The 26,378-nt window shown below is 50.0% G+C and overlaps 2 protein-coding genes across 2 annotated transcripts in view; one reads left to right on the top strand and one right to left on the bottom strand.

Moving 5' to 3' along the window:
* LOC311428150 (olfactory receptor 14C36-like) overlaps positions 1-16,218 on the top strand; it is a gene marked incomplete at both ends in the record, with an annotated part of 45,355 nt that extends 29,137 nt beyond the window's left edge. Inside the window, one exon of the mRNA XM_084539698.1 lies at positions 15,577-16,218. Within this exon, the coding sequence (XP_084395824.1) occupies positions 15,577-16,218 (642 nt within the window). The remainder of the gene's footprint in view (positions 1-15,576) is intronic.
* On the bottom strand, positions 2,845-3,837 carry LOC311427981 (olfactory receptor 14C36-like; the record flags this gene model as incomplete). Its single annotated transcript, XM_084539553.1, has 1 exon — positions 2,845-3,837. The coding sequence occupies one exon, from the start codon at positions 3,835-3,837 to the stop codon at positions 2,845-2,847; it is 993 nt and encodes a 330-aa protein (XP_084395679.1).
* Positions 16,219-26,378: the final 10,160 nt, after the last annotated feature.

Here is a 26,378-nt window from a genome sequence, read left to right as displayed (position 1 = left end):
GTCACTCCAGAAATACAGGTGGGTTCTACCTCTTTCTAGCTTTATGGAATTAGGAACACTGTGCACCGGTCTCCAGTAGAGCCTGATACATTTGTGGATCTGATGTGCCAGGCCATTAAATATACCCAGTCCAGTAAACCCGATTCTCCCTTTCCTCCATGCCTCCCCTCCGGCTGGAAGCAGGACCCCTCTAGTCCTGCTCAGAGTATTCATTACTGTGTCTGATAGATGACCCAATGGAAACATGTGCTGCCATAGCACAGTAATTCCATGAGGCAGGGGAATGGAGCCGACAGTCAAGGGACACATTTGGGTGGGGAATGTGGGGCCCAGCAGAGACAAGGAGTCAAGGCAGTGGGGTGGGGGAGGCCAGCAGAAGCAGCCCAAGGGGTGGTGCTGCTGGTGAGGACACGTTTGTGGCAGCAGCCTGAGTGGGCAGCAGCTGTGCGCAGGCGAGGGGAGGCCAGGAAGCGCATGCCAAGAGCGCTCCTGCCAGCAGAGCCAAGGCCGGGGCCGAGGCCGAGGCCAAGGGCAGAGGCAGGCCCAGGGCAGGGGGCTGCAAGGGCCATGCTGAGCTCCCTGCCCCTGCAGCAGCTGCCCTGGCCCTCGGCCTCCTCTCCCCTGCCCCTGCAGCTCTGGGCTCCCTTGGCGCAGCCCTGGCTCTGCAGCACCAAGCCCTGCTGGGAGCCCTCCCCTGCATGCTGCCACCACTCCCTGATGCTGCTGTTGCCCTCTGCCGGGCACTGCCCAGCCCAGCCCAGCCCCTGCCCACCTCTCCCCACCTCCCTGCCCTCTCCCCAGCCAAGCCCAGCAGCCCAGACTGTGCTGTCCCCAGGGCAGTGCCCACCACAGGCTGCTGCAGGGCTCTGGGCACGGCCACCACAGCCCCAGCCCCTTGCAAGGCACCGCAGCTGCTGCCTCAAAGGCAGCTCTGGGCCTCCCCAGCAGTCCCCACGCTGGGGCCAGACCCGGCTCAAGAGATGGAGGTCTGTGAAGCTGCAGGAGCCCTGCTCTCTTGCCTGGCAGATCCCCAGCACACAGTGCCTGTGCCCCGCAGGGGCAGCCCCGCTCCCCAGGCCAGCACAAGAGGCCTGGCCCAGCCACAGAGCAGCTCCACATTCCTCTCCAGCATGTTATTTGCCATCAGACTAAGCACCATGGGGACAGTTCCAGGCCAGTCAAGGCCAGTTATTGTTTGCTGAGCCATGGCCAGCCAAGAAGGGAACTCCCAGTCCAGCACTACACTGAGCACTCTGAAATTCTGATCCACAGTGAAGGCCAGAAAAGCAAGAGGTCCGTTCATGCAGCAGTTCCTTGGGTATATTCCTAGCACCAGCTTTGGAAGAGCTGTGCAATGAAAGAGATGCCACTGTACAGACAGCAAGATACATGAGATCTGAAGACTTAGTTGAATGTGAAAGCACAAGAGAACAATGAGGAAGCCAAAGGGAGCAGCAGTGACAAGGCCACGTCCTGCTGCTGGCCATGGCCATGGCTCCAGGGAAGCAGCAGCCCCAACCCGAAGGCAGCAGAGAGGCAGAGCCCAGCGGGCGGTGAGCCTCTTGGCCCTGAGCCCCTCCTGCATGCTGAGGCTGCTCCCCCAGAATCAGAGGAGATGGGAAAAGAGGGATACTGAGTCCAATGAATTTATGCTGTCTTCTTTATTGTCTGTACTTACAGAGGAAGCCTAGTTCAATATGATTGATTAGAAGACATAGTCAAAGTAAATAAATTACTTAATAAATTAAAACAATGTCAAAAGTTATGAAAATAATCAAAATGAAAAATGAAATGAAAATCTCTCGTCAGTTACTTAAAATAGAATGGTAGCATTTAAAGGATTATTATTGTTATTACAATATGATAATAATACTAAGTACAAAAAATGATATGATACAAATAACAATAATGTTAACAGCACTGATGCTTAAGAAGCACATATAGAAACAGTTTCCTCACTGCAACCTTGAGCTCCTGGTTCCTCATGCTGTAGATGAGGGGGTTCACTGCTGGAGGTGCCACTGAGTACAAAAGTGACACCACCAAGTCCAGAGATGGGGAAGAGATGGAAGTGGGCTTCAGGTAGGCAAACGTGGAAGTGCTGAGAAAGAGGAAGGCCATGGCCAGGTGAGGGAGGCACGTGGAAAAGGCTTTGTGTCGGCCCTGTTCAGAGGGCATCCTCAGCATTGCCCTGAAGATTTGCACATAGGACAGCACAATGAAAACAAAAGAACGAAAGGCTAAAGAAATACTAAAACACAAGTGCCCCAACAAGTGCTCCCCCAGCTCCTGAGGGGATAGGAAGAGGTGGCAGCTCAGACCAATGAATTTCTTCTGGATTCTTTATTGTGTTTACCTACACAGGAAGCCTGGTTCTATAGGTAAATCTTTAACAAGTAGGAGGTTAAGATTAATATTATTTATATCTGAAACAATAGCTAGTGAAAATAACAACACAGACAAATAAAAAGAAAAAAAAAAAAGTATCTTAAAGATTTCTGAAAAAATAGGTGTTTCTGATTATAAGCTTATTGTTATAATCAACGAAGCTGAAGAATATGTATTCAATCAGTGTCCTCACTGCAACCGTTAGTTCCAGGTTCCTCATGTTTTAGATGAGTGGGTTCACTGCTGGAGGCACTGGCGATGGGAAGAGACTGTGGTAGAGACTAATGAAATTGTCCCAGTTTCTTTATTGTCTTTATTTAAACAAGAATAATGATTGTAAAGTTATTTGAAATTATTGACTTCATAATAATAATAATAAAATAATAATTAGGAGGCTTAGAATAACATTAAATCAAAGCAACCAATTATAGGAAATAATAATAAAGAAAATTACTTTCAAGAATTTGCACTAATAGTGTTTGTTTGCAGAAATCCTATTACCATTTTATGCACATTATTAATGCTGAAGGAAGAGGTATAAAATAGTTTCCTCACTGCATGTTTGAGCTCCTGGTTCCTCATGCTGTAAATGAGGGGATTCACTGCTGGAGGCAACACTGAGTATAGAACAGCCACCACCAGGTCCAGGGATGGGGAAGAGATGGAGGGGGGCTTCAGGTAGGCAAACATGCCAGTGCTGACAAACAGGGAGACCACGGCCAGGTGAGGGAGGCACGTGGAAAAGGCTTTGTGCCGGCCCTGCTCAGAGGGCATCCTCAGCACTGCACTGAAGATCTGCACATAGGAGAAAACAATGAAAACAAAACAACCAATGACTAAAGAAATACTAAACAAAAGTGCCCCGACTTCCCTGAGGTAGGCATCTGAGCAGGAGAGCTTGATGATCTGGGGAATTTGACAAAAGAACTGGTCAACAGAGTTGCCTTGGCAGAGGGGAAGGGAAAATGTGTTGGCCGTGTGCAGGACAGCATTGAGAAAGCCACTGCCCCAGGCAGCTGCTGCCATCTGGGCACAAGCTCTGCTGCCCACGAGGCTCCCGTAGTGCAGGGGCTTGCAGATGGCAACGTAGCGGTCATAGGCCATGACGGTGAGAAGGGAAAACTCTGAGCCAAAGACGAAGACAAAAAAGAGAACTTGAGCAACACATCCTTGATAGGAGATGGCCCTGGTGTCCCAGAGGGCATTGGCCATGGCTTTGGGCAGAGTGGTGGAGATGCAGCCCAGGTCGAGGAGGGCCAGGTTGAGCAGGAAGAAGTACATGGGGGTGTGGAGGTGGTGGTGGCAGGCTACGGCGCTGAGGATGAGGCCGTTGCCCAGGAGAGCAGCCAGGTAGATGCCCAGGAAGAGCGCGAAGTGCAGGAGCTGCAGCTTGTGCGTGTCTGCGAATGGCAGCAACAGGAACTCACTCACAGAGCTGATGTTGGGCATTCTCTGACATTGGACACTGCTGTCTGTTGAAGAGGAGAAGGCAGAACAATGTTAGTTCACACTTCTCTGAGGGAGACTTATTGCAAGTCTTAGAGCACCCTCCAGCCTGAGCATCTCTCTTTGCAGAAGAACCTTTCTGCAGCTCTCTTACTTGAGCTCCAGCTGGTGCTGGCTGAGAGTGGCACTGGGAGCAGGGGCTGCTGTAGACTGCAGAGGAGTCCTTGCTGCTGTAGAAAAGAAAGAAATCAGGAACATGGGGGAAGCTCAAGTTCAGTTCACTGGTCAGATCAATGAGCTTTTCAGTGTTATTTCAAACAACTCCTCTGAATGTAGTTACACAAGCCACTGCCCACAAGTCGTGTTCTAATCTACCCTGTGTTTGCTGTCTTTGAGCCGCAGGACCATCAAGCTCTGGAGTTTCCTTGAGAAGCAACTGGAGAGAACTGAGAGCAGAGAAGCCCCAGTCCAAGTGCAGCTGGACAGAAACCTCACCTGAGGTGAAGTTCTCACACAGACAGAGCTTGGGAGCATCTCTTTGAGCTCTACCTTCTCTTCTACCCCTGCCTGCCCCACAGCCCATGGGCTGCAGGGGAAGAGGAGGCCAGGGAGGGGCTGCTCCAGGGGAAGGTGTCTGCACTGCAGGGCATGGCCACGAGGTGCCCGAATCCCCCCTGCCACGGCGTTTCTGCCGACAGCTCCTTCTGGCCGCCTGCCCCTCTCTCTGCTGCCTGCAGCTGTCCCTGCCGGGAGCTGCTGCTCTGCGCCCACCTCTTCTTTCCCCCTACCGATGTGCACAGACCCCATCCCACTTGGCTGTGCTCAGCGCTGCCCTGTAGCACCCTGCCACCAACAGGGCCCTGCCAAGGGGCACCTCCATGGCTGCAGGAGTTACGGGGCAGCTGACAGAGAGCCCGGCATGGCCAGCCAGGGCAGGGTGTTCTGGGCTGACTGGGGGCACCTGCCTTAGGGCACTCCAAGGAGCTTCTGCCAGACTTCCTCACCTCGCACTGCAACCTGGCAGGACTCTCAAAGCCTACTGCATTGCCCACTGCCCTCCCAGAAACAAGACCCAGCACGAGACCCTTCCAGGACCTGCAGTTGCATGGCCCTGCAGCCAGACACTTACCTTGTCAAGGGCTGTGCAGGTTTCTCCTGCAGGCAGCTGTCAGAATCCTCCCACTGCCAACTGCCTTCAGCCCCTCTCTTATTTTCTTCTCTCTGTGTCTGTGCTTCTGTGTCTCTTTCCTGCTGTGCTGTGCAGAGGAGCTGCTTCTGGGCACAGCTGTCTCTCTGCACCACGGCCCTCTTGCCACGAGCTCCCCTTGGGCTCACGAGCCCAGCCCAGCTCAGCAGCACAGCACCAGACCAAGGCACTGCAATCACCCCTCTGGGGGCTTTGCTGATGAGCCCACGAACCTCAGGCACTCAGAGACAATTGAAGACATCTCTCCAGAAGTCCAAGTCAGAGGCAAGTTTCCTGCAGTGTCTCCCTGAAGGCCAGCACTGACACAGGCTCCCTTGGAGCTCGTTAGAGCAGAACCCTGGAGGCAGTGAGGACAAGGAGACAAAGGCAATGTGAAGGTGACACTGATGTGTAGGAAAACTGGATGTGTGTCACCAAGCACAAGGGCCTGGCCTTGAGTCCCAAATCAAGGAAGGGAGATCTTTCCATTTAGAGGTTGCTCAGGGCTCTTCATGGAGCAGTAGGAGATGGGGATGTGCATGGCCAAGTGCAGGAGAATTGTACGACCCCTGCCTGCTTCATGGTGGGGGTGAGGAGGCAATGAGGCCCTGGTGCATTAAGAATAAGCTGTCTCCTCATAGGCCTCAGTGACAGTGACAACAGCCATAGCCATGGACACAAAGACCCCAATCCTGTTGGGACTTTGAGTCTTGCTATTCTCATTGCTCCTCGCCACATGAGGATGTCCCAGTGAATCCCAGACCTGCACCTCTTTACTGGCTAGTTGTTGGCACTTGTTCGTGCGGTGTCTCAGGGGATCTGAGCTGAGTCTGATAACTCTGATCTTCTTGGTGGCCATGCTCCTCATAAGGCAGCTCTGTAGGAAGCTGACCTGGTTCCTGGTGAGCAGGCACCACTGCTTGTATGGCATCCCTCGTGGTGCCCAAGCCCTCCTCCACCTCGCCACTGCTCACTCAGCAGGGTCCCAGTCTGCCCTAATGCATGGGGTTACTCTTCCTCTGGTGCAGGACTGGGTCCTTCTCTTTGTAAACATCAAGAAGTTACTTTAGGCAAAATCCTGCTGTTTCTCAACATTCCCCCACACTCATGCTCCTTTCTGTCAGCTGTTCATATCTGCAGGCAGATGCTTCAACCTTTGTGTGACTGTGCTATCTCTGACAAGATAGTAGCATTACGAGCATTATGAACGTTTGGATAATACAGGAGTAACCAGTTGAATGGAACTGTATCACAGAGTCACAAAAAGCAGTGGGTGGAAGGCTGCCAGATTCTACTTTTTCTGTTCTTCCTTCTCATGCATGCTGTCAGTTTGTCTGGAGCTGGGTCCTGAATATTATGGGTCTGTGCAGGTCAAAGTTCAAAGGGCCAAAGCCCAGCTGGAGCTCCATCTGTCTATCACTGTCAAAGACAATAAACACTACTTATAGAAATACTTTAAATAAAAGAGGATTAAGGAGAATCATCATCCTTCGTTGGACACGGGGGAAATCTGTTAATGATCTCAAGATAAGGTAAAGGCTGAGGTACTTAAGGCCTTCTTTGCCTCAGACTCTAGCAGCAAGACCAGTTGTTCCCCTGGATATTTCTTCTTCCTTGTAGCCAGTGCCAACCATCCATGGTGCACTTTGTGGAATTTTTTTCTTTCCTGCTCTTTCCTACTACCAAAGTAAACTCCTTCAGAGTGGAAAGCACTCCTGAAGTAGTCATCCCAACCCAGCAGGCTCCTTGCAGCCTCTCAGCCAACCAGACACAAGTCACATCAGCAGCAGCTTCCAAACCAGGGGCCTGCTGCTGGCCTTGCAGCTTCTTGGCTACACACAGCCAAGCCTTGTGCCTGCTGCTGCCCAATCATGGACTCAAGCAGAAGGGACAGGACAACCCATGTTGGGGCCTTCTTTCTGCCTGGGTCCTCCTGGGTCTGCAGGCAGAGGGGATCCCCCAGTCAGCATGCCAAGCAGGTGCCTTCTGCTGGCCTAGCAGGGCCACTGGCAGCTGTCAGCCCAAAAGTGCAGCTCCCAGGGAGAAGGCAAGGCTGACCTGCCACCTCCAGGCACAAGTGACCTCACAGTCCCTTTGTGTGACACGTTCCTGCTGCTGCCCTATCAAGTGCAGAGACAGAAGTGACCTCACAGTCCCTGCCACAGTCACATTCCTCATGCTGGGGCAGGAGATCCTGAGGTAGGGTTCATAGGATTCCCACCCATCTCCTCCTTGTGGCCCACAAGCTGATCAGACCCATGGCCCCTCACATTCATCTTTGAATGCCAAGCAACTGCACAGCAGCCTCACAGTTCTTCTCCTGCACCAAGGGGCCAAGCACCTGAAGTTAAGGTTGTGGAGAGGGGCTGAAGGTGATGAGGTTAATGCACAGGAACAGGGGCTTTGGGTGTTAGGTGTTCATGTATGGCATTAGGGAACAAGGCTCACCTTTCTGAGTTAGAGTTTAGGCAAAATTTTAGTTGAAGACTTGTGTGTGCTGCCTGGGGTGTCAAGCCTGTGGTTAAATTATTGGCAAGCTTTGCGATTTAGGATTTTGTTCTGGTCTGCCTAGAAGTCCAGGGTTAAAGAGAGCCTTTTAATGCTCGTGTTAAGGTCAGGGATCAGGGTGAGCAATAGAGGAAAGTTAAGGGAAAGAGGTTATGGGCTGAGTCTTGACTTCAAGGGAATCTTTGAGTTCAGACATTAGAGTAATGGATTCCTGTCAGGGTGTGGAGCAGCACTTAGATTTGTGACTTAAGGTTACTGATTGAAAGTGGGGAAGGGCTGCATATGACTGTTTTAGGTCACGGTTACAGCAGCATCAGCATAACCTGAACCAATTTACTTCTACAAAATCCTTAATTTCTGCTGGCCAAGCCCTTATTCCCTCCCCCCAATCTCACATCTCTCCTGTCCAGCCTTCTCCTGACCTCCCCATATCAGACATCTCATTGGGATCAGCTTTCTGATGGATTTCATGATCTCAGAGTATCCATCACACCTCTGTTGGCTGCTCTATTTCTGAGAAAAGCACCACTTAAGACACGATGGAAAAGGACACAAAAGTCCATCAGAGCACCCTGCACAATGTGCCCAGCAGCTCTGCAGTGCCATAAAAGTACGGTTCCTCCCTACAAGTTTTCTTTCCAGAATGGCTCCTATGGCTCCAGGGTAACTTTTTCAAGGCACTCAGATCCCCAGGCCACACCATTCTTGCCCCCAGGCCCAATGTGCCTCTCCAACCCTCCCCTCTTCCCCTGCAGTAGTGGCACCTCAGCGCAGCAGGTTGGTGCATCTCCAGGCTCAGGGGTGTTTCCTGAGGGCCTGCCCCGTGTGGGGAGTGGTGGGGAGGAAGAGAGCAAGGTCATCTCCTGGGGCATGGCTGAGCACAGCCCAGCCATCCCACACCGTGGGCAGGCCCCTGCCCCCAGGCTGAGGCACACATGCAGGGTGGACACTTCTCCATCATTCCCGATTCATGCAGGGCCCTTCAGCTCTGTCTCAGTCCCAGGAGTGACCTCATCCTCCTACTCCATCCAGACAGCTGCTAAAGCCCTGAGTGTCTCTGTTTCTCACAGCCTTCACCCAAGTCTTTCTCCTGGCCCTCCTCACTGCCCAGCACTGCCTCTCAGGTGGCACTCAGTGACCCTTCAGAAGGGCTTTTGGGCTTCCTCAATTGTTCTGGTGCTTATTAGCACCTTCCTGGCTCCTTCCAGAGCTTAGAGGGAGTCTTCTTGTCCATCACGGGTCCTGTACTGGCTGTGGCTGGGACGGAGTTACTCTCTGCAAAGCAGCCCCTTGTGGTACTTTGTTTTGGTTGTGTGACCAGTGATGGTCACCCACAGTTGTGGTTGCTGTTTTTGAGCAGTTCTTGCACAGCATCAGGGCCTTCTGTGGCTCACAATTTGTGAGTTTTACTTGGTTTTGCTATTCTGCCTCCAGTTCCTCTAGAAGAAGAGAAAGCAAGTGGCCGATAGGTGTTTATCTGCTGGATGCATGGAGCAAGGAGGTGTCCATGGTGCCAGGAGATGGAGGTCCATGAAGCTGCAGGAGCCCTGGTGTCTTGCCTGACAGATCCCCAGCACAGGGTGCCTGTGCCCCGCAGGGCCAGCCCCGCTCCTCAGGCCAGCAGAAGAGGCCTGGCCCAGCCACAGAGCAGCCTGACCTGAGTTCTTTTCCATTCTCAGGAGCCTGATTTTCACACCCACTGTTTTCTGTTGCATGTAGAGGCAAGAGATCCTGGCACAGGTTGGTGCTCTGGCTTAGCAAGAGCAGACCTGGGGGGTCTGGTCTAGGCCCCAGACAAGACCTGAGGCCTGTCATAGGTGCTGGAGTGGCGGCAGGACATGTCAGAGGTGTTGTAGTAGCTTCAGGGCCTGTCACTGGGCTTGGAGTGGCACTGACTGAGGCTCCCTTTGGAATTCCCTTTGGAATTGCCAAGGTGATAACCCCTCCTTTTCAAGCACTTCTGCAGTTTTTAAGGATTCTGCATGTGCTCAGAGGGGAAGTTCCAAAGCACTGGAGGTGCCCACTGCTCAAGGTGCCTGCCCAGATCCTCCCATGCTCCCTGCCACTCCTAACTCTCCTGCCTTGGGGCAGGTCTCAGGAGGGCATTCTTAACGAGATGTTTATCCTTAAACAACAGTTGAAACACATTCAGGAGACATCACAGTAGGACCATCCCATGGGTATCCAAAGCTTTGTAGAGCTAGTGTAATTAGCCTGGAGGAGAAGGGGGAGGTGAAGGAGAAAGAGAGATTGCATAAGTGGAGAAGTGTCTCTCCCGTTTCTCCTCATGGATTGGCTCCCTAAAGCAAAAAGGGGAAGAGTGTAGTTCTTAATAGTTTCTGAGTGATGGTTCCTGAGGTATGGAGGTGATGGCAATGCTCAGTACAAAGAACAGATTTGTCACATGACCAGTAATTTTCTAGACTCATAAGCCAGTGCTACACAACATAGCAAAATAACTTTATACCAGACCCAGAAATGATAAAGAGCACAATGGGAACACGTGCAGTAAGTAATGTGCTATACAACACATTTCTGAAAACAAGCCCCACAGAACTGAGATCCAAAACATTGACATTGTGATCAGCAACTATTAAACTGGTCTAATGCTTATAACAATTTATCTTTAGTACTCTGTAGTAAGATCTGTCATTATCTCAACCTTTCATGCCCCACACTGGGTGCCAAAAAGACTGCTGTGGTTTAACGTGACAGTTTGAGTACATGGAATTATTTGAACAAGTCCAGATCAAGGGGCTAGAGCAAGTCTTCTATGAAAGCACACTGAGAGAACTGGTACTGTTCTGCCTGGAGAAGACAAGGCACCGGGGAAACCTTAGAGCAACCTACCAGTGCTTAGAGAGGACCTACAGGAAAGCTGGGGAGACAGTCTTTGTCTGGGATTGTAGTGATAGGACAAGGATTAATGACTTTAAAATAGAAGATGGCAGGTTTAAATTAGATACATGGAAGAAATTCTTTCCTCTGAGGATGGTGAGGCACTGGAACGGGTTGCCTGGAAAAGCTGTGAATGTCCCATCCCTGGAAGTGTTCAAGGACAGGTTGGAATGTGTTTTGAGCAACCCGGTCTAGTGCAAAGTGTCCCTGCCCACTGCAGGGGGGTTGGAATAGGACGATCTTTAGGTCCTTCCAACCCAAACCATGATCCCATGTTTCTATGATTATCTACGACACTGCCATCATTGACCATGTGAAGCTCATAAAGGCTCTCCTCAGAGATTTTAACCAAGCCCTTTCCCAAAATTTCACCATCCCCCTGGCCAGTCCTCAGGTTGCTTAGAGTTGGTTTTGGAAGAATGAGAGAGGTGCTGGTACAGCTGCTGACATCATCATAAGACCTTTCTCAAATACCTTGGAAAGGACAAATTGATTAAAGTCATTCCTCAAGACTTAGAAAAGGCAGATGTCAAACCCATCTTCTACTAGAAGGCTGAGCAAAAGGATGATTGAGCCTAACCAAGGATTATAACGCCAGCCTTCACCCTAGCCCCCAGTCAAGAACTAAACAAATCTCCAATCTCCAAAGCTTGATCTTCCCCTATAAATTGAGCAGGCATCTTGAGAAGAACACTGATCCTTCCCTTAAAGCCCTACCATTCCCATAACCCTAGAAGGTGACCTCTAATCCCTAAATGTTAATCTGAACACCTAATTACCAAAACTCTCCACCATGCACACAACACATCTCAGATTCAACCCCACTTCTACCCCTAACTTCAGCTGTTTGTCCCCTTGGGGCAGGGCAGGGACTGCGAGGTCCTGCAGCAGTCCCATGGCATTGGAAGAGGCATGTGAGGTGACAGGTATGTGATCAGATCAGAGGCCACAAGGAGGAGCTGGCTGGGAATGCTGGGATGGGATCAGGTGTGCCTCAGGATGTGCTGGGCCTGCAGGAGGCACATGGCTGTGAAGGAGGCTGGGAGGCCACTTCTGTCTCTGGATCTGACGGACCAGCAGGAGGAATGTGGCACAGATAGGGACCGTAAAGGGCTGAAGCATGCTCAAGGCATTGAAGATGATGGTGAGGCACCTTCTGTTCTGGTCAGGTGAGAGACCACAGGAAGGCTGATGGGATGGGAGTCATGCTTGAGGTATAGCTAGTGAGACCATAGAATCAGAGAATGGCAAGGGACTTTAAAGATCACCTATTGCCAGCCCTCTGGCCATAAGCAAGGATGCCCCCCAGGAGAATAGGTTGCCCAGAGCCCTTTGGACAGGAATCCCTTCCTCTGTTGCATCAACTACACCTCTCAGCTTGGTGTCATCTGCACACTTGCTGAGGGTGCACTCGACCCCACTGTCTATGTCATCAGTAATAATATTAAACAATACGGGTCTGAGGACAGACCCCTGAGGTACAAGACTCATCACCAGCCTCCACTTGGACATAGAGCCATTGAGCACCACTCCCTGCATGTGACCTTCAGGCCAACTCCTTACCCACTGAATGGTTCACCCATCAAATGCATATCTCTCTAATTTGGAGATCAGGATGTCATGTGGGACCATGGCAATGGTCTTACAGAAGTCCAAGTAGATGACATTGGTCGGTCTTCCCTTGTTGTCTGATGTGGTCACTCCATTGTAGAAAGCCAGCACACTGGTCAGGCAAGATTTATCCTTTGGTGAAGCCATGCTGGGTGTCTGAGATCACCTCTTTGTCTTGCATGTGCCTTGACATTGATACCAGGAGGATCTTTTCCATGATCTTGCCAGACACAGAGGTGAGGCTCAGCATTCAATAGTTCCACAGATTCTCATTTCTACCTTTTTTAAAAATGGGAGTGATGTTTTCCTTTTTCATCTCACCAGGGACTTCACCCAACCGCCAGGACTCTTCAAATATGATGGGGAGATGCTTGGCAACTACATCAGCCAGTTCCCTCAGAACCCTGGGATGCACGTCATCAGGCCCCATAGACTTGTGTTTGTTGAGTTTCTTCAGGTGGTCTCAAACCTGCTCTTCACTTAGAGTGGGTGGGACTTTGCACCCCCAGCCTCCATCCGTGGGTTCAGGGAAATGAAAGACTTGGGAAGCCTGACTGGCAGAGAAGACTGAGGCAACAATGTTGTTGAGTCCCTCAGCCTTCTCCATGTCTGTCATTCTCATCCATCACAAGGCGTACACTCTCCTTGGCCTTTTTTTTATGAGCAGTGAATCTGAAGAATCCCTTCCTATTATTCCTTGCATCCCTTGAGAAGATCAATTCCATCTGTGCCTTAACTTTCCTTATCCCATCCCTGCACACCCAAAACTGAAACATGTGAGAGGGCCTGGGAAAAGGAACCCTGGCTCCATAGATGCCACTTGGGAAACAGAAATTGTAGGTAGGAAGCATGATTTTGTGGAGGTGCAAAGCTGATGGGCACATTGTGCAGGATGCTCCTAAAGACCCATATGTCCTTTTCCCTCCTGACTACAATGCTGACTACAATGCTTCTCAGGAATGGGGTAGCCAACAGAGGTGAAATAGATACACTGAGATGTTAAATGTCATCAGAAAGCTGATCCCAATAAAATATGGCACAGTCAGGAGCAGCTTGGACAAGAGACTGTAGATGCTAGATGCTACACTAACACTGATTTAAAACAGTCATGTATTGCCGTCACCTTATTTGAACCAGTAATTTTAATCATTAAAACTAAATGCTACTAAATACTAAACACTACTCCACCTCTCTGAGAGGAATCCACTACTCAAAGTATGCACTGAAGCAAAACACAGCCCTTAGCCCCTTTCCCTTACCATTCCCTTACCTTTACACTCCTGCTTACCCCAATCCCTACCCCAAACACTAACATTAAAATGCACTATTTAGCCCTAGAGAAGTTGTTGGCAGGCCTTAAAATTCCCTAAACCACAGGGCTTGCCCATACGATTATGACAGACCTGATATGCACAGAAGAACACCAAAGATTCCCATTAAACTTGTGTTTATCCTCTAACCTAGAATGGTGAGCTCTAGTCCCTAAAGAACTCTAGAGAGGTCAGCCCTACTTCAGGATGTCCTGACCCAGCAGGAGAAATGTGACTGTGAAGTCACTTCTCTCTTTGCACTTCATAGGACAGCAGCAAGAACATGTCACAGAAAAGGACTGTGAGGTCACTTGTGTGTGGAGGTTGCAGGTCACCCTTGCCTTCTCCCTGGGAGCTGCACTTTTGGGCTGACATCTGGCAGTGGCCCTGCTAGGCCAGCACAAGGCACCTGCTTGGCATGCTGACTGGGGGATCCCCTCTGCCTCCAGAGCCAGGAGGACCCAGACAGAAAGAAGGCCCCATATGGGTTGTCCTGTCCCTTCTGCTTGAGTCCATGAGTGGGCAGCAGGAGGCACAAGGCTTGGCTGTGTGTAGCCAAGAAGCTGCAAGGCCAGCAGCAGGCCCCTGGCTTGGAAGCTGCTGCTGAGGTGACTTGTGTCTGCTTGGCTGAGAGGCTGCAAGGAGTCTGCTGGGTTGGGATGCCTACTTCAGGAGGGGTTTCCACCACAGGGATGCCATACGAGCAGTGGTGCCTTCTCAGAAGGAACCAGGCCAGCTTCCTACAGAGCTGCCTTATGAGATATTTGGGTCCATGGCTATGGCTATTGTCTCAGCCACTAAAGCTTTTGAGGAGACAGCTAATCATTAAAGCACCAGAGCCTAATTGACTCCTCATGGGCTCATCAGCAAAGCCCCCAGAGAGGTGATTATAATGCCTTGGGCTGGGCCTGTGCTGCTGAGCTGGGCCGGGCTCCTGGGACATGAAAAAAAAAACACATTTCAAAAAGTCCCATGAAGCTGATAGACATCTGTGCCCAGGAGCAGCTCCTCTGCACAGTGCAGCAGGGCTGGGGGCTCTGACTGCAGCTGGCATGCAGAGAGGAGAGAAGGAGAGAGGGCTTGGAGACAGTTTTGAGTGGGAGGATGCTGAGAGCTGCCTGCAGGAGAAACCTGCACAGCCCTTGACAAGGTAAGTGTCTGGCTGCAGGGCCATGCAGCTGCAGCTCCTGGAAGGGTCTCGTGCTGGGTCTTGTTTCTGGGAGTGGGCAATACAGTAGGCTTTGAGAGTCCTGCTAGGCTGCTCTGCGAGGTGAGGAAGTCTGGCAGAAACCCCTTGGAGTATCATAATCTAGCTACTCCTGGTCATATAAAACAGGGATGGCCAAACTCCTAAAGAAACTGCATGGGATGCAGATTGGATATTGGGATACCCCAGCTTGTGAATATCCAGCTCTGTCTGAGGGTTGTCCTCCTGGGCTGCAGGCTGTTCTCCTGCAAGATGCAGCTCTCTCGAGGCATCCCTGTGTTATCCAGGTGCCCCAAGGAGGAAGCAGTTCTGTGTTAAGGTCATGTCCGTGCTGCTGGATGGCTGTCTGTGTGCAGCTGGAGTGAGTCCTCTACACCCCTGGTTAGGAGAGAAGAGCTGAGATCCTGCTCATGCACCTGCAGACAAAGTGAATATTCTGTCCATCTGCACTTCTACTGCAGCTTCTGTGCTCCCAGCTGTCTCAGCTTTCTTCTCAGAGAAATCCCTGACCATGTTCATCATGCTAACCATTACAGGGATAACTACTAGATAACAAAAGAAAATTCTACCTTGCTCAAGCAAGAAAGCTGCAGGAAGGTTCTCCTGCAAAGAGAGAGGTTCAGGCTAGGGCATGCTTTAAGGCTTGCAATGGATTTCCTGAGAGAAGTTTGTTATGACGTTTCTCTGCCATCTCGTCTTCAGCACACAACTGTGTCCAGAGTCAGCAAATGCCCAATGTCAGCTCTGTGAGTGAGTTCCTCCTGCTGGCATTTACAGACACACGTGAGCTGAAGCTCTTGCACTTCGTGCTCTTCCTGGGCATCTACCTGGCTGCCCTCCTGGGCAACGGCCTCATCCTCAGCGCCGTAGCCTGCCACCACCGCCTCCACACCCCCATGTACTTCTTCCTCCTCAACCTCGCCCTCCTCGACGTGGGCTGCATCTCCACCACTCTCCCCAAAGCCATGGCCAATGCCCTCTGGGACACCAGGGCCATCTTCTATCAAGGATGTGTTGCACAGGTCTTCTTTTTTGTCTATTTTATTGGAGCAGAGTATTCCCTTCTCACTGTCATGGCCTATGACCGCTACGTTGCCATCTGCAAGCCCCTGCATTACTGGAGCCTCGTGGGCAGCAGAGCTTGTGCCCAGATGGCAGCAGCTGCCTGGGGCAGTGGCTTTCTCGATGCTGTCCTGCACACGGCCACTACATTTTCGCTGCCCCTCTGCCACGGCAATGCTGTGGACCAGTTCTTCTGTGAAATCCCCCACATCCTCAAGCTCTCCTGCTCAAATGCCTACCTCAGAGAAGTCTGGGTTCTTGTGCTTAATGTTTCTTTAGTCTTTGGTTGTTTTGTCTTCATAGTGCTGTCCTATGTGCAAATCTTCAGGGCAGTGCTGAGGATGCCCTCTGAGCAGGGCCGGCACAAAGCCTTTTCTATGTGTCTCCCTCACCTGGCCGTAGTCTCTCTGTTTGTCAGCACTGCTGTGTTTGCCAACCTGAAGCCCCCCTCCATTTCCTCGCCATCCCTGGACCTGGTGGTCACACTTCTCTACTCAGTGGTGCCTGCAGCTCTGAACCCCCTCATCTACAGCATGAGGAACCAGGAGCTCAAGGATACAGTGAGGAAAATGTTTCCATACATGCTTCTTAAGCATCCATGATGTGTTCAGAAGATGTATTCTTAATAATATGCAAATATTTTGATTCATATTATATCATATCGTTTTGATCGTTACTAGTGTTATCGTAAGTTTGTCATTAATAGTAATCCTAACAGAAATCAAAGGGTATTTGGGAAAATGATACAACATTTCTTAAATTATATTTCTTTGTTAGTATTTGAAAAATATTTCATTTTGTTTTTAATAATCTCATTCTTAGCATTCTGAATGTTACATCTGATGTAAGGTTTGACCACATCATCTAATGTACATACAGAACCAGGCTTCCTTGGTAGAGAAAGACAATAAAGATGTCAGTGGAATTTCATTGGTCTCAGTATCCTTGTCTTCCCATCTTCTGTCAAGCTGGGGGAGCAGCCCCAGCATCCGGGAGGGGCTCAGGTCCAGGAGCCCAGCTGCCACAGTTAGGAGTAGTGTATTTGGATTAGACCTTGTGGATCTAGGTGACAGTCCTGTCGTCTCTATAGCAGCGTGTCGTGGTTCCGCTCAAGTGGGCAGCCAAGCTCCACCACAGCCGCTCTCTCACTCCCCCTCCTCAAAGAAGAATGGGGAGAAAATATGTGAAAAGGGCTCAAAGGTTGAGATAAGGACGAGAAAATCACTCAGTAATTATTGTAACGGGCAAAACAGACTCAGCATAAGAAGATAGTAAGATTTATTGCGCATTACTAACAAGCTAGAGAAGTGAGAAACAAAGGAAAGAAACCAAAAGGACCTTCCACCCCCCAACCACCCTCTTCCACCTCCTCCCCCCAAGTGGCGCAGGGGAACGGGGGAATGGGGGTTATGGTCAGTCTACAGCACTTCTTCTCTGCCTCTCCTTCTCGGTCACTCTCGTCCCCTGTGCTGTGGGGTCCCACCCACGGGATGCAGTCCTTGATGAACTGATCCGGCGTGGGCTTCCCACAGGCAGCAGCTCTTCCAGAACTGCTCCAGATATGGGTCCGTACCACGGGGTCCATCCCTCAGGAGAAAACTGCTCCAACCTGGCTCCCCTATGGGCAGCAGCTCCTGCCAGATCACCTGCTCCTGCGTGGGCTCCTCTCCACGGGCTACAGGTCCGGCCCGGAATCTGCTCCGGCAGGGGTCTTCCACAGGCGGCAGCCTCCATCAGTGCAGGGCCACCTGCTCCACCGTGGTCTCCTCCACGGGCTGCAGCGTGGAACCCTGCTCCACCGTGGTACTCCATGGGCTGCAGGGGGACATCCTGCTTCACCATGGTCCTCACCACAGTCTGCAGGCGACTTCTGCTCCGGTGCCTGGAGCACCTCTCCCCCTCCTTCTACACTGACCTTGGTGCCTGCAAGGCCGTTCCTCACTCCTCTCACTCTCCCAGCTGCTGTGTGGCGCAGCGTTTTTTTCCCTGTCTTAAATATGCTCTCACAGAGGCGCAAAACAACATCGCTTATTGGCTCGGATCTGGAAAACAATGGGGCCCTTCCCAAACATGGGGCAGCTTCTAGATCTTTCTCACAGAAACCACCCCTATGGCTCCCTGATACCAAAACCTCGCCACGTAAACCCACTACAGCCCATTAGCAGGGCTATGGGCCACATCACCTTTTTAGAGGAGCCCTTCCTAATTCCTATGGGATGATTCACAGGTGTTTCCCTGATATTTGTTAAGGTTATTGGCACTCAGGGGTTCTTCCGAGTCACTTACAAGTACATCCCCTTCCCCTACCAAATCTAGTTTAAAGCCCTGCTAATGAGTCTGGCCAGCTTGCTGCCCAAAACACTATTGTCCCACTTGGTCAGGTGCATCCATATGCTGCCTCCTCCTCAGATCCCAGTCTCTAACTGGGAGGATTGAGAACACTACTTGTGATCCAGATCCCTTCAGCATCTTTCCAAGGGGCAGAAAGTCCCTTTGGATGCTTCTGAGCCTCCTTGTCATGGCCTCAGTTGTCCCTACGTGCAAGAGCAGGAATGGGTGATAGTCCGCCAGCTTGAACAAGCTCGGTAGCTTCTTTGTGATGTCACAAATACCGGCCCCAGGCAGGTAGCAAACCTCTCAAGAGAGATTGGGCAGAAAATGGGTGCATCACTGCCACTCAGAGAGGAATCTCCAATCACCAACACCGTCTGTTTTTTTTTTTTTTTTTTTTTTTTTTGTTTTTTTGTTTTTGTTTTTGTTTTTGTTTTTGTTTTTGTCTAATGGGTCCTTAAAGTAGTGGTATGCTGGTCTTACCTTTTTACAGTTGTCCTTTCTGGTGCTTTGGTACCATTACCATTGCTGTTATTGACACCCTCTCCTTGTTTGAGTGTCAGAGCATCGTATCTGTTGTGTAGGGGCACTTTAGAGGCAAGGGGGAGGTTCCTCAGTCTGCTCTGAGTGGAGACAAGGGTCTGGTATCCCTCCTCTTGTAAGTCCATCAATTCTGCTGGTTTCAGGTTGGAAACCATTTTACCACCCCATTGCAAGGAGTTAAGGCAAGTTTGTAAGACTGTTGCTCAGTCTATGCCAGCTCGTGATACCACGCGTCGATCTCTCGCTCGGATTCCTGGATGCATCGCAGCCTGCCGAGCTCCTCTTGCAACCTGGCCACTTGCTTAGAGAGTGTGTCTATCTGGTCACGATTGCACCCACGAAACACAACCTCTGCCTTCAGGTCTTAGGGGGACCTCCATATTCTGGAGTTCCTTCAGCTGAAGGTCTGGGCAGCTATTTCAGTCCTTGGGAGGACAGTCTGGGTAGAGGCATCTGCCAGGATGGGTCGTGGCCCCCCTGTCTGGGTTTCTCAGCCCGGCAGGTGCAACAGGTGGACACCATTTTTGTCTCACTACAAAGCCACTCCATATTGCTCCCAGAAGAGAGAGTAGAGAGCCATCTGCTTCCTGCCCTCCCTGGTCACTCTGCATGTGTGCACTCAAATATTGCAAGGGAACATGGGAATGCAGGCCCTCACTACCACAAAGTATGCAGCCAAGGTTTCCACATTTGGAAATCCACATTTTGGATATCCTCCACATTGCAGGGGCCAGCACACCTGGTGTGCAGGGGATGAGCCTCACCCTGGGAAAACAACCTGCCTGATCACGGAGTCTCTGCTGCCCCAAGTGCAGGAGCCAGCACTTAGCCTTTTTGAACTTCATAGATTTGGCCTTGGCCCATGAGTCCAGCCTATTCAGGTCCCTCTGCAGAGCCCTCTTACCCTCGAGCAGACCAATACTTGTGCCTAACTTGGTGTTGTCTGCAAACTTACTGAGGGTGCACTCCATCTCCTCATTTAGATCACTGATGAAGATGAGAACTGGCCCCAATACTGAGCCCTTGGGGTCACCACTAGTGGCTGACCTCCAAATGGATTTAGCTCCGTTCAGCACGACTCTTTGGGCCCAGCCACCCAGCCAGTTTTTAATCCAAAGAAGCTCTAAACCTTGAGCAGCCAGCTTCTTCGGGAGAATGTTGTGGGAAATGGTGTCAAAAGCCTTACTGCATTCCAGGTGGACCACATCCACAGCCTTTCCCTTATCTACTGAGTGCATCACCTTGTCATAGAACGATATCACATTCGTCAAGCAGGACCTGCCTTTGATAAATAACTTCTGACTGGGCCTGATTACCTGGTGGTCCTGGAACTGTTCCATGATGGTAGTCAAGACAATCTGCTCCATGAACTTCCCCGTCACTGAGGTCAGACCTACAGGCCTGCAGTTCCCTGAATTGTCCTTCTGGCCTTTCTTGTAGATGGCTGTCAAATTTGCTAGTTGCCAATCGACTGGGACCTCCCCTAATAGCCAGGACTGCTGATCAACGATGGAAAGCAGCTTGGGAAATGGTTCTGCCAGCTCCCTCAGTAGTGACAGGTGGATCCCATCTGGCCCCATAGATGTGTGTATATCTTCGTGGAGTAGCAGATCTCTAACCATTTCCTCATAGATGATGTAGGCTTCATCCTGCTCTCTCATCCTACTCAGGGGGATGAGTACCAGGGGAACAACTGGTCTTCCTACTAGAAACTGAGGCAAAGAAGGCATTAAGTACCTCTGTCTTTACCTCTCCTATTGTCACAATGTTTCCCTCACATCCAATAAAGGATGATGATTCTCCTTAATCCTTCTTTATCTGAAGTATTTGTATAAATATTTTTTATTGTCTTTCACAGTAACGGATGGATTGAGCTCCAGATGGGCTTTGGCCCTTCTATATTCGTCCCCGTACAGCCCCATAACATTTAGTACACAGCTCCAGACAAACTGACAGCATGCATGAGAAGGAAGCACAGAAAAGGTGGAACCTGGCAGCCTTCCATCGCCTAACCTTCTGTGACTCTGTGCTGCAATTCAATGCAGCTGGTTACTCCTGTATTATCCAAACTTTCCTGCAGCTCCTGATGCTGCTGTCTTGTCAGAGAGCGCACAATCACACAAAGGCTGAACTGTCTGCCTGCACACATGAACATCTGACATGATGTCAATTTAGAGCTTGGTAGCGTGGTTTAGTGATGGACTTGTCAGTACTGAGGTAAAGTTGCATGACCGGGGTTACAGGTCCTCACCCTTCTATGTTCCCTCTAAACTCTTTTACATTGCTGATGGCCTCATCCTTAAGAGTCTGAAGGTATCATCAACCATGGGGCTTGCCAACCCCGATGGCCACACCCCCACTTGACCCCTTCTTCATATCAACCATCTTCTTGACACAAATATTACTCCATATATCACACACCCCAATGGGACTGGCTCAGAGGCTATGTGCATCCTCGGCTTAGACTGCATCAGAAGAGGGAACTTCAGCGTTTCAAGAGGGCACCACTGGTAGGGCTTTGGCAGAGCTGTCTTGGAGACAAAGGACATGGAACAGTTGTCTACCTTTCTTGGCCTTCCACAGAACCCTTCTGTTGGGGGTTTGCTGAGGTTTGAAGAACAGCAGGTGCCAATGGCTACCATGGTGGCGCACCTGAGGCAGCGTCGCGCTAACCGAGACTCCCTGATTGCCATCCATGAGCTGGGTCATCGACTGGAGAGCCAAGGTGTAGATGTAGAGCTTGGGAGCATGATTTAATGATGGCCGTGTCAGCACTAAGGTAAAGTTGCCTGACCTGGGTGACACGTCCCAGAGTAGTGTCAGGCACAATGCAATTCTTTTTGCTTTCTGCATCTATAGCACAGGAAGTAGGATTTTGCCCTACTCTATTGACTGGGCAGCTCTTTTCACATTACTCAGTTTAGGTTTCTGTGTCTGGAAGGGGATGATTTCCCAAAAGCGGCCAAGCTCGTAGGTACAGCTACATCCAATAATGGTATATTTTCTTTATTTCTCACCCTCAGTTTTCCTCAGATGACCCAAGATAGTCCATGGATGTCCAGTTGTCTACTAAGATTCATTTACAATTTCTCAGATCCCAATAGTCATATCAAATTTTATTTTATTTTATTTTATTTTATTTTATTTTATTTTATTTTATTTTATTTTATTTTATTTTATTTTATTTTATTTTATTTTATTTTATGTATTTTATTTTATTTTATTTTATTTTATTTTATTTTATTTTATTTTATTTTATTTTATTTATTACTTTAATTGTTTCCTAATGAACCCGTGACTTGTCTCAGAAAGGGTTTCATGTGCTGGGCTGGGCTGCAGTTACAGGGACAAAGACCGCTACTGGCAGTGGAAGTGTCAGACCAGCACACTCTGCTCTTCCTCCCGATGGAGTTCTCCAAAGAAGTCACCCTGGATGAATAGAAATAGGAGAATGATGCTCCAACTGAAATGCAACAAAATTCAGCCTTTGAAGCAAGAAAATATTTTTATTATGTTCTCTGTGAAATCTTTTCCCTTAACTACGTCATACAAATTCTGCTATTAGCTGCAAAAGGCGTGAAACCTTGAAGAAAACTATGGAGGAGATGTTAGGAATTTCTGCATTTTAACGAGTTCCATGGTGTATTGTGGTGCTGAGTCTATGAAGCTCAGGTACTTGGAAGAGAGTGATGCAACCGCTTGAGCAAGTAAAGTCAGAAGGACAAGTTGAAGTGACTTGGAGTATTAATGGGCCCACTGAGGGCTGTTCCTAACAAAGCCTCCCCAGGGACTTGTTAGGGAAGATAATTGGAGGCCATGATTGCAGACAGGCAAAGCACTGTGCTGAGAAAAGTCTTGGTTGGTTTTGGTGATGCAGAAGGGCCAAGGGTTGGCCCCAGGCGCTGGAACAGGAGATCCTGCACCCCACGTCTGCCTCAAGGCTCTTGCTGGGGTCTGTGGGCTGTGGTGGGCACTGTGATGCTGTGCGAAGAACAGTGGCGTGAAACCTCTGAGCTGCTGCACAGAGCTGAAAAGAATCTAATAGGCCCCATCACAATGAATATAACATATCACATTGTAAGCTCTAGCCAAGGGGACAAAACCTTCACGGCTGTTAGGTCCTTCCCTTCTTAACAGCACCCTCTGCCTTCTCCTCTGCAGGCTTTCCAAAGCTGTCCCAAACATTGCCCTATTTTCTTGAAGTCTGCAGACACCCATCTCTTTCCACAACCTTGGTCTCATCCCTTTCTTTCTCTGATGCCTCATCAGCCCTCACCAGCTGTTCCTTGTAGCACAAAGCTATGGTCTGATCAGAGGGTGACCTCTGGCACCACAGAATGACCCTTTCAGGGACATTCCTCCCTCCTTGTGACAAGTGCCAGCCTTCCATGGAACACTTTGTGGCACTTTTTTCTCTCCTGCTCTTTCCTACTACCAAAGAAAGCTCCACCAGAGTGGAAACAACTCCTGAAGTAGGCATCCCAACCTGTCAGCCTTCTTGCATCGAGCCAAGCAGACACAAGTCACCTCAGCAGCAGCTTCCAAGCCAGGGGCCTGCTGCTGGGCTTGTAGCTTCTTGGCTAGACACAGCCAAGCCTTGTGCCTCCTGATGCCCACTCATGGACTCAAGCAGAAGGGACAGGACAACCCATATGGGGCCTTCTTTCTGCCTGGGTCCTCCTAGGTCTGGAGGCAGAGGGGATCCCCCAGTCAGCATGCCAAGCAGGTGCCTTCTGCTGGCCTAGCAGGGCCACTGCCAGATGTCAGCTCAAAAGTGCAGATCTCAGGGAGAATCCAAGGATGACCTGTCAGCAAATCAGAGTTAAATGACTTCCAAATCCTTTTCCGTGACACGTTCCTGCTGCTGCCCTATCAAGTGCAGAGACAGAAGTGACCTCACAGTCCCTGCCACAGTCACATTCCTGCTGCTGGGGCAGGAGATGTTGAGGCAGAGCTGAGCTCCTCAGAGCATTCCCACCCATCTCCTCCTTGTGGCCCACAAGCTGATCAGATCAGGGTGAACAAGAGAGTAAAGATAAGGGAAGGGGGCTATGGGCTGAGTTTTGGCTTCAAGGGATACTTTGAGGTCAGGCATAAGAATAGTGGATTCCTGTCAGAGCGTGGACTAGCATTTATGTTTTGGAGTTAATGTCACTGGTTAAAATATGTGTTTTAAGTCACAGTTCCAGCAGAATCAACATTGCCTGAATGTTCTAACATCACCGAAATCATTAATTTCTGCTGGCCAATCTCCTCTTTCCTCCCTCAAATCTCACATCTCTCCTGGCCAGGCTTCTCCTGACTTCCCCATATCAGTCATTTTCTTAGGGGCAGCTTTCTGATGGTTTTCATGATCTCAGAGTATCTGTCTCATATCTGTTGGCTACTCCTTTCTTGAGACTGACATGGCACCTAAGTCAGGATGGAAAATAACCCAAAGCTGTAGGTGAACCCTGCACAATGTGCCCAGCAGCTCTTGTACCACCTCAAAATTTTGTTCCCTGCCTCCAACTTCTGGATACGGAATGGCTTCTGTGCACCCAGGCTATCTTTTTCCAAACCCTCATGCATGGTTCAGTTTGCCCCAAGCGTCTTGGAGGCAGTGGCCCCCTCTGTATAGAAAACTGAAAGCAGCCCTAAAGGATGACTTCAGGCAAAAGCTGACACCTCTGACATGACAACCCCTATCCAAGACCTCTTCCACTATGGGGCCTAGCAGGTACTTAGAAGGAGCCGATCTCAGAAACTACATGCACAGCAAGTGCCTTCTGCTGCCCTACCATGGACACTGGCAGATGTGAGCCTAAAGGCACAGATCCCAGCCAGGAGTCAAGGGTGACCTGTCAGCTACTTCAAAAAGCAGTCACCTCACAGGCCATTTAAGAGCCATTAGCTTCCTGCTGGACTTAGTGCTTCTGATGCACCACTGAGCTTATAATACCACACCTACAAAACACCCCGTTTTTGGGCCAGGACCTGCCCAGGTGGAAGTGATCTGGTTGTGATCCTCCAAGCTCATGGCACACCTGCTGGGCTCCCAGCCTCTCTGACACACAGGAGCCAGTTCTGTGCCAGTCCTGTGAGGTGTTAGGGCAGGAGGGACCTTGCAGGCAATGTTCCAGCCCCATGCTTGTTGGCAGTCTCCCAGCTCCTTGTGCACAGTGAAGATCACGCTTATATCCAGAAGCCTGAAACTGGCCTAGCAGACACTCAGGGGAAGCACCCTCCAAGCCCCAGCCCCAGTGCCAGCACCAGCTGGAGGTGCTGCTCTGCAGAGCGAGGGGGCTGTGGTGCCTGGGTCACGGGGGCACTAAGCAGAGGTGTGCTGGGCAGGCTGGGAGGCAGACCCAGCTCATGGGGTCACTGCCATTGCCCCAGGGCTGCAAGGAATCACTCGCCAGGCTCCTTTGCTGGGGCTTTTTTGTGCCGTGGGGCTGCTGAGCTCTCCTCTGCCTGCTCACACCAGACTGAGCTCTTGAGCTCTGCTCAGTCCACCTTGGAGGAGATCCCCCCTTAGGAGGGAAGTGCTGCAGTGGAGGCCAGCTGTGCCATTGCCGTGCCCACTGCCTGTCCCTGCCTGCAGTCCCAGCACAGCCCCACAGCAGCACTGGCACCAAGCTCCAGGAGCAGCTGGGCCTGACCCCACCAGCAGGGCTCAGCAGGAGAGGGCAGCAGTGGCAAGAGAGCAGCTCTGCATGTCCCAAGCGCTGGTGCTCCCTGGCCGTGCTGCTGGGATGGGACTCTTTTCCTCTGCACCCGTGAGCACAGGCACTGCCCCTGCAGAGGCAGGCCTGATCTAAGAGGAGAGATGTCAGACAAAATAGCAGTTGAATTTTAACTCCATTAAGGTTAAATTCACAGAGAGCATGGCTTCACATGCATAGAGTCTATAAGCTATATTCAACAGGTACATCCATATCATTTTAATGTGTGCTCATTAGCTGAATTAATGTAATAAGAATATGCACAAACACAACCACAACAAAAATAAATAGAAAGAAAGAAAGAAAGAAAGAAAGAAAGAAAGAAAGAAAGAAAGAAAGAAAGAAAGAAAGAAAGAAAGAAAGAAAGAAAGAAAGAAAGAAAGAAAGAAAGACTAACAGGTATACTGGCTCTTCCTCCAATTATTGACATTGCAAGTCACGTGCAGAAGCAGATCAGAAATTTCTTGCATCCAAGAAACATCTAGTCAGTAATTTCCACAAGGCATCCTTGAGCTCCTGGCTCCTCATGCTACAGATGAGGATGTGCTCTGCTGGAAGCACTACTGAGTACAGAACTGCCACCACCAGGTCCAGGGATGGGGAGGAGATGGAGGGAGCTTCAGGCAGGCAACCATGACAGGTCTGAGGGAGACGGACACCATGGCCAGGTGCGGGGGACATGTGGAAAAGGCTTTGTGGTGGCCCTGCTATAGAGACGACAGGACTGTCACCTAGATACACAAGGTCGAATCCAAATACAATAAGTGGCAGCTGGGCTCTTGGCCCCGAGCCACTCCTGGTTGCTGAGGCAGCTGCCCCAGCTCCAGAGGAGATGGGAAGAGAGGGATACTGAGAGCAATGAATTTCTGATGGTATCTTTATTCTCTTTATCTACCAAGGAAGCCTGGTTCTCTATGTATGTTAGATGATATGGTCAAAGCAAACACAAAATGTAACATTCAGAATGCTAAGAATTACATTATTAAAAACAAAATAAAATATTTTTAAAATAATAACAGAAAAAAATAATTTTTAAAATATTGAATCATTTTCCCAAATAGCATTTTATTTCTTTTATGATTATTATTAATGATAATGTTTTGATAACACTAGTAATGATAAAAATGATGTGATATAATATGAATCAAAATTGCATATTATCAGAAATATATCTTCTGAACACA

Source organism: Aythya ferina, assembly GCF_964211825.1.
Source record: "Aythya ferina genome assembly, contig: HAP1_SCAFFOLD_29, whole genome shotgun sequence".
NCBI lineage: Eukaryota > Metazoa > Chordata > Aves > Anseriformes > Anatidae > Aythya > Aythya ferina.
The sequence above is the reverse complement of the archived record's forward strand: the minus strand, read 5'-3'. Positions and strand labels throughout refer to the sequence as shown.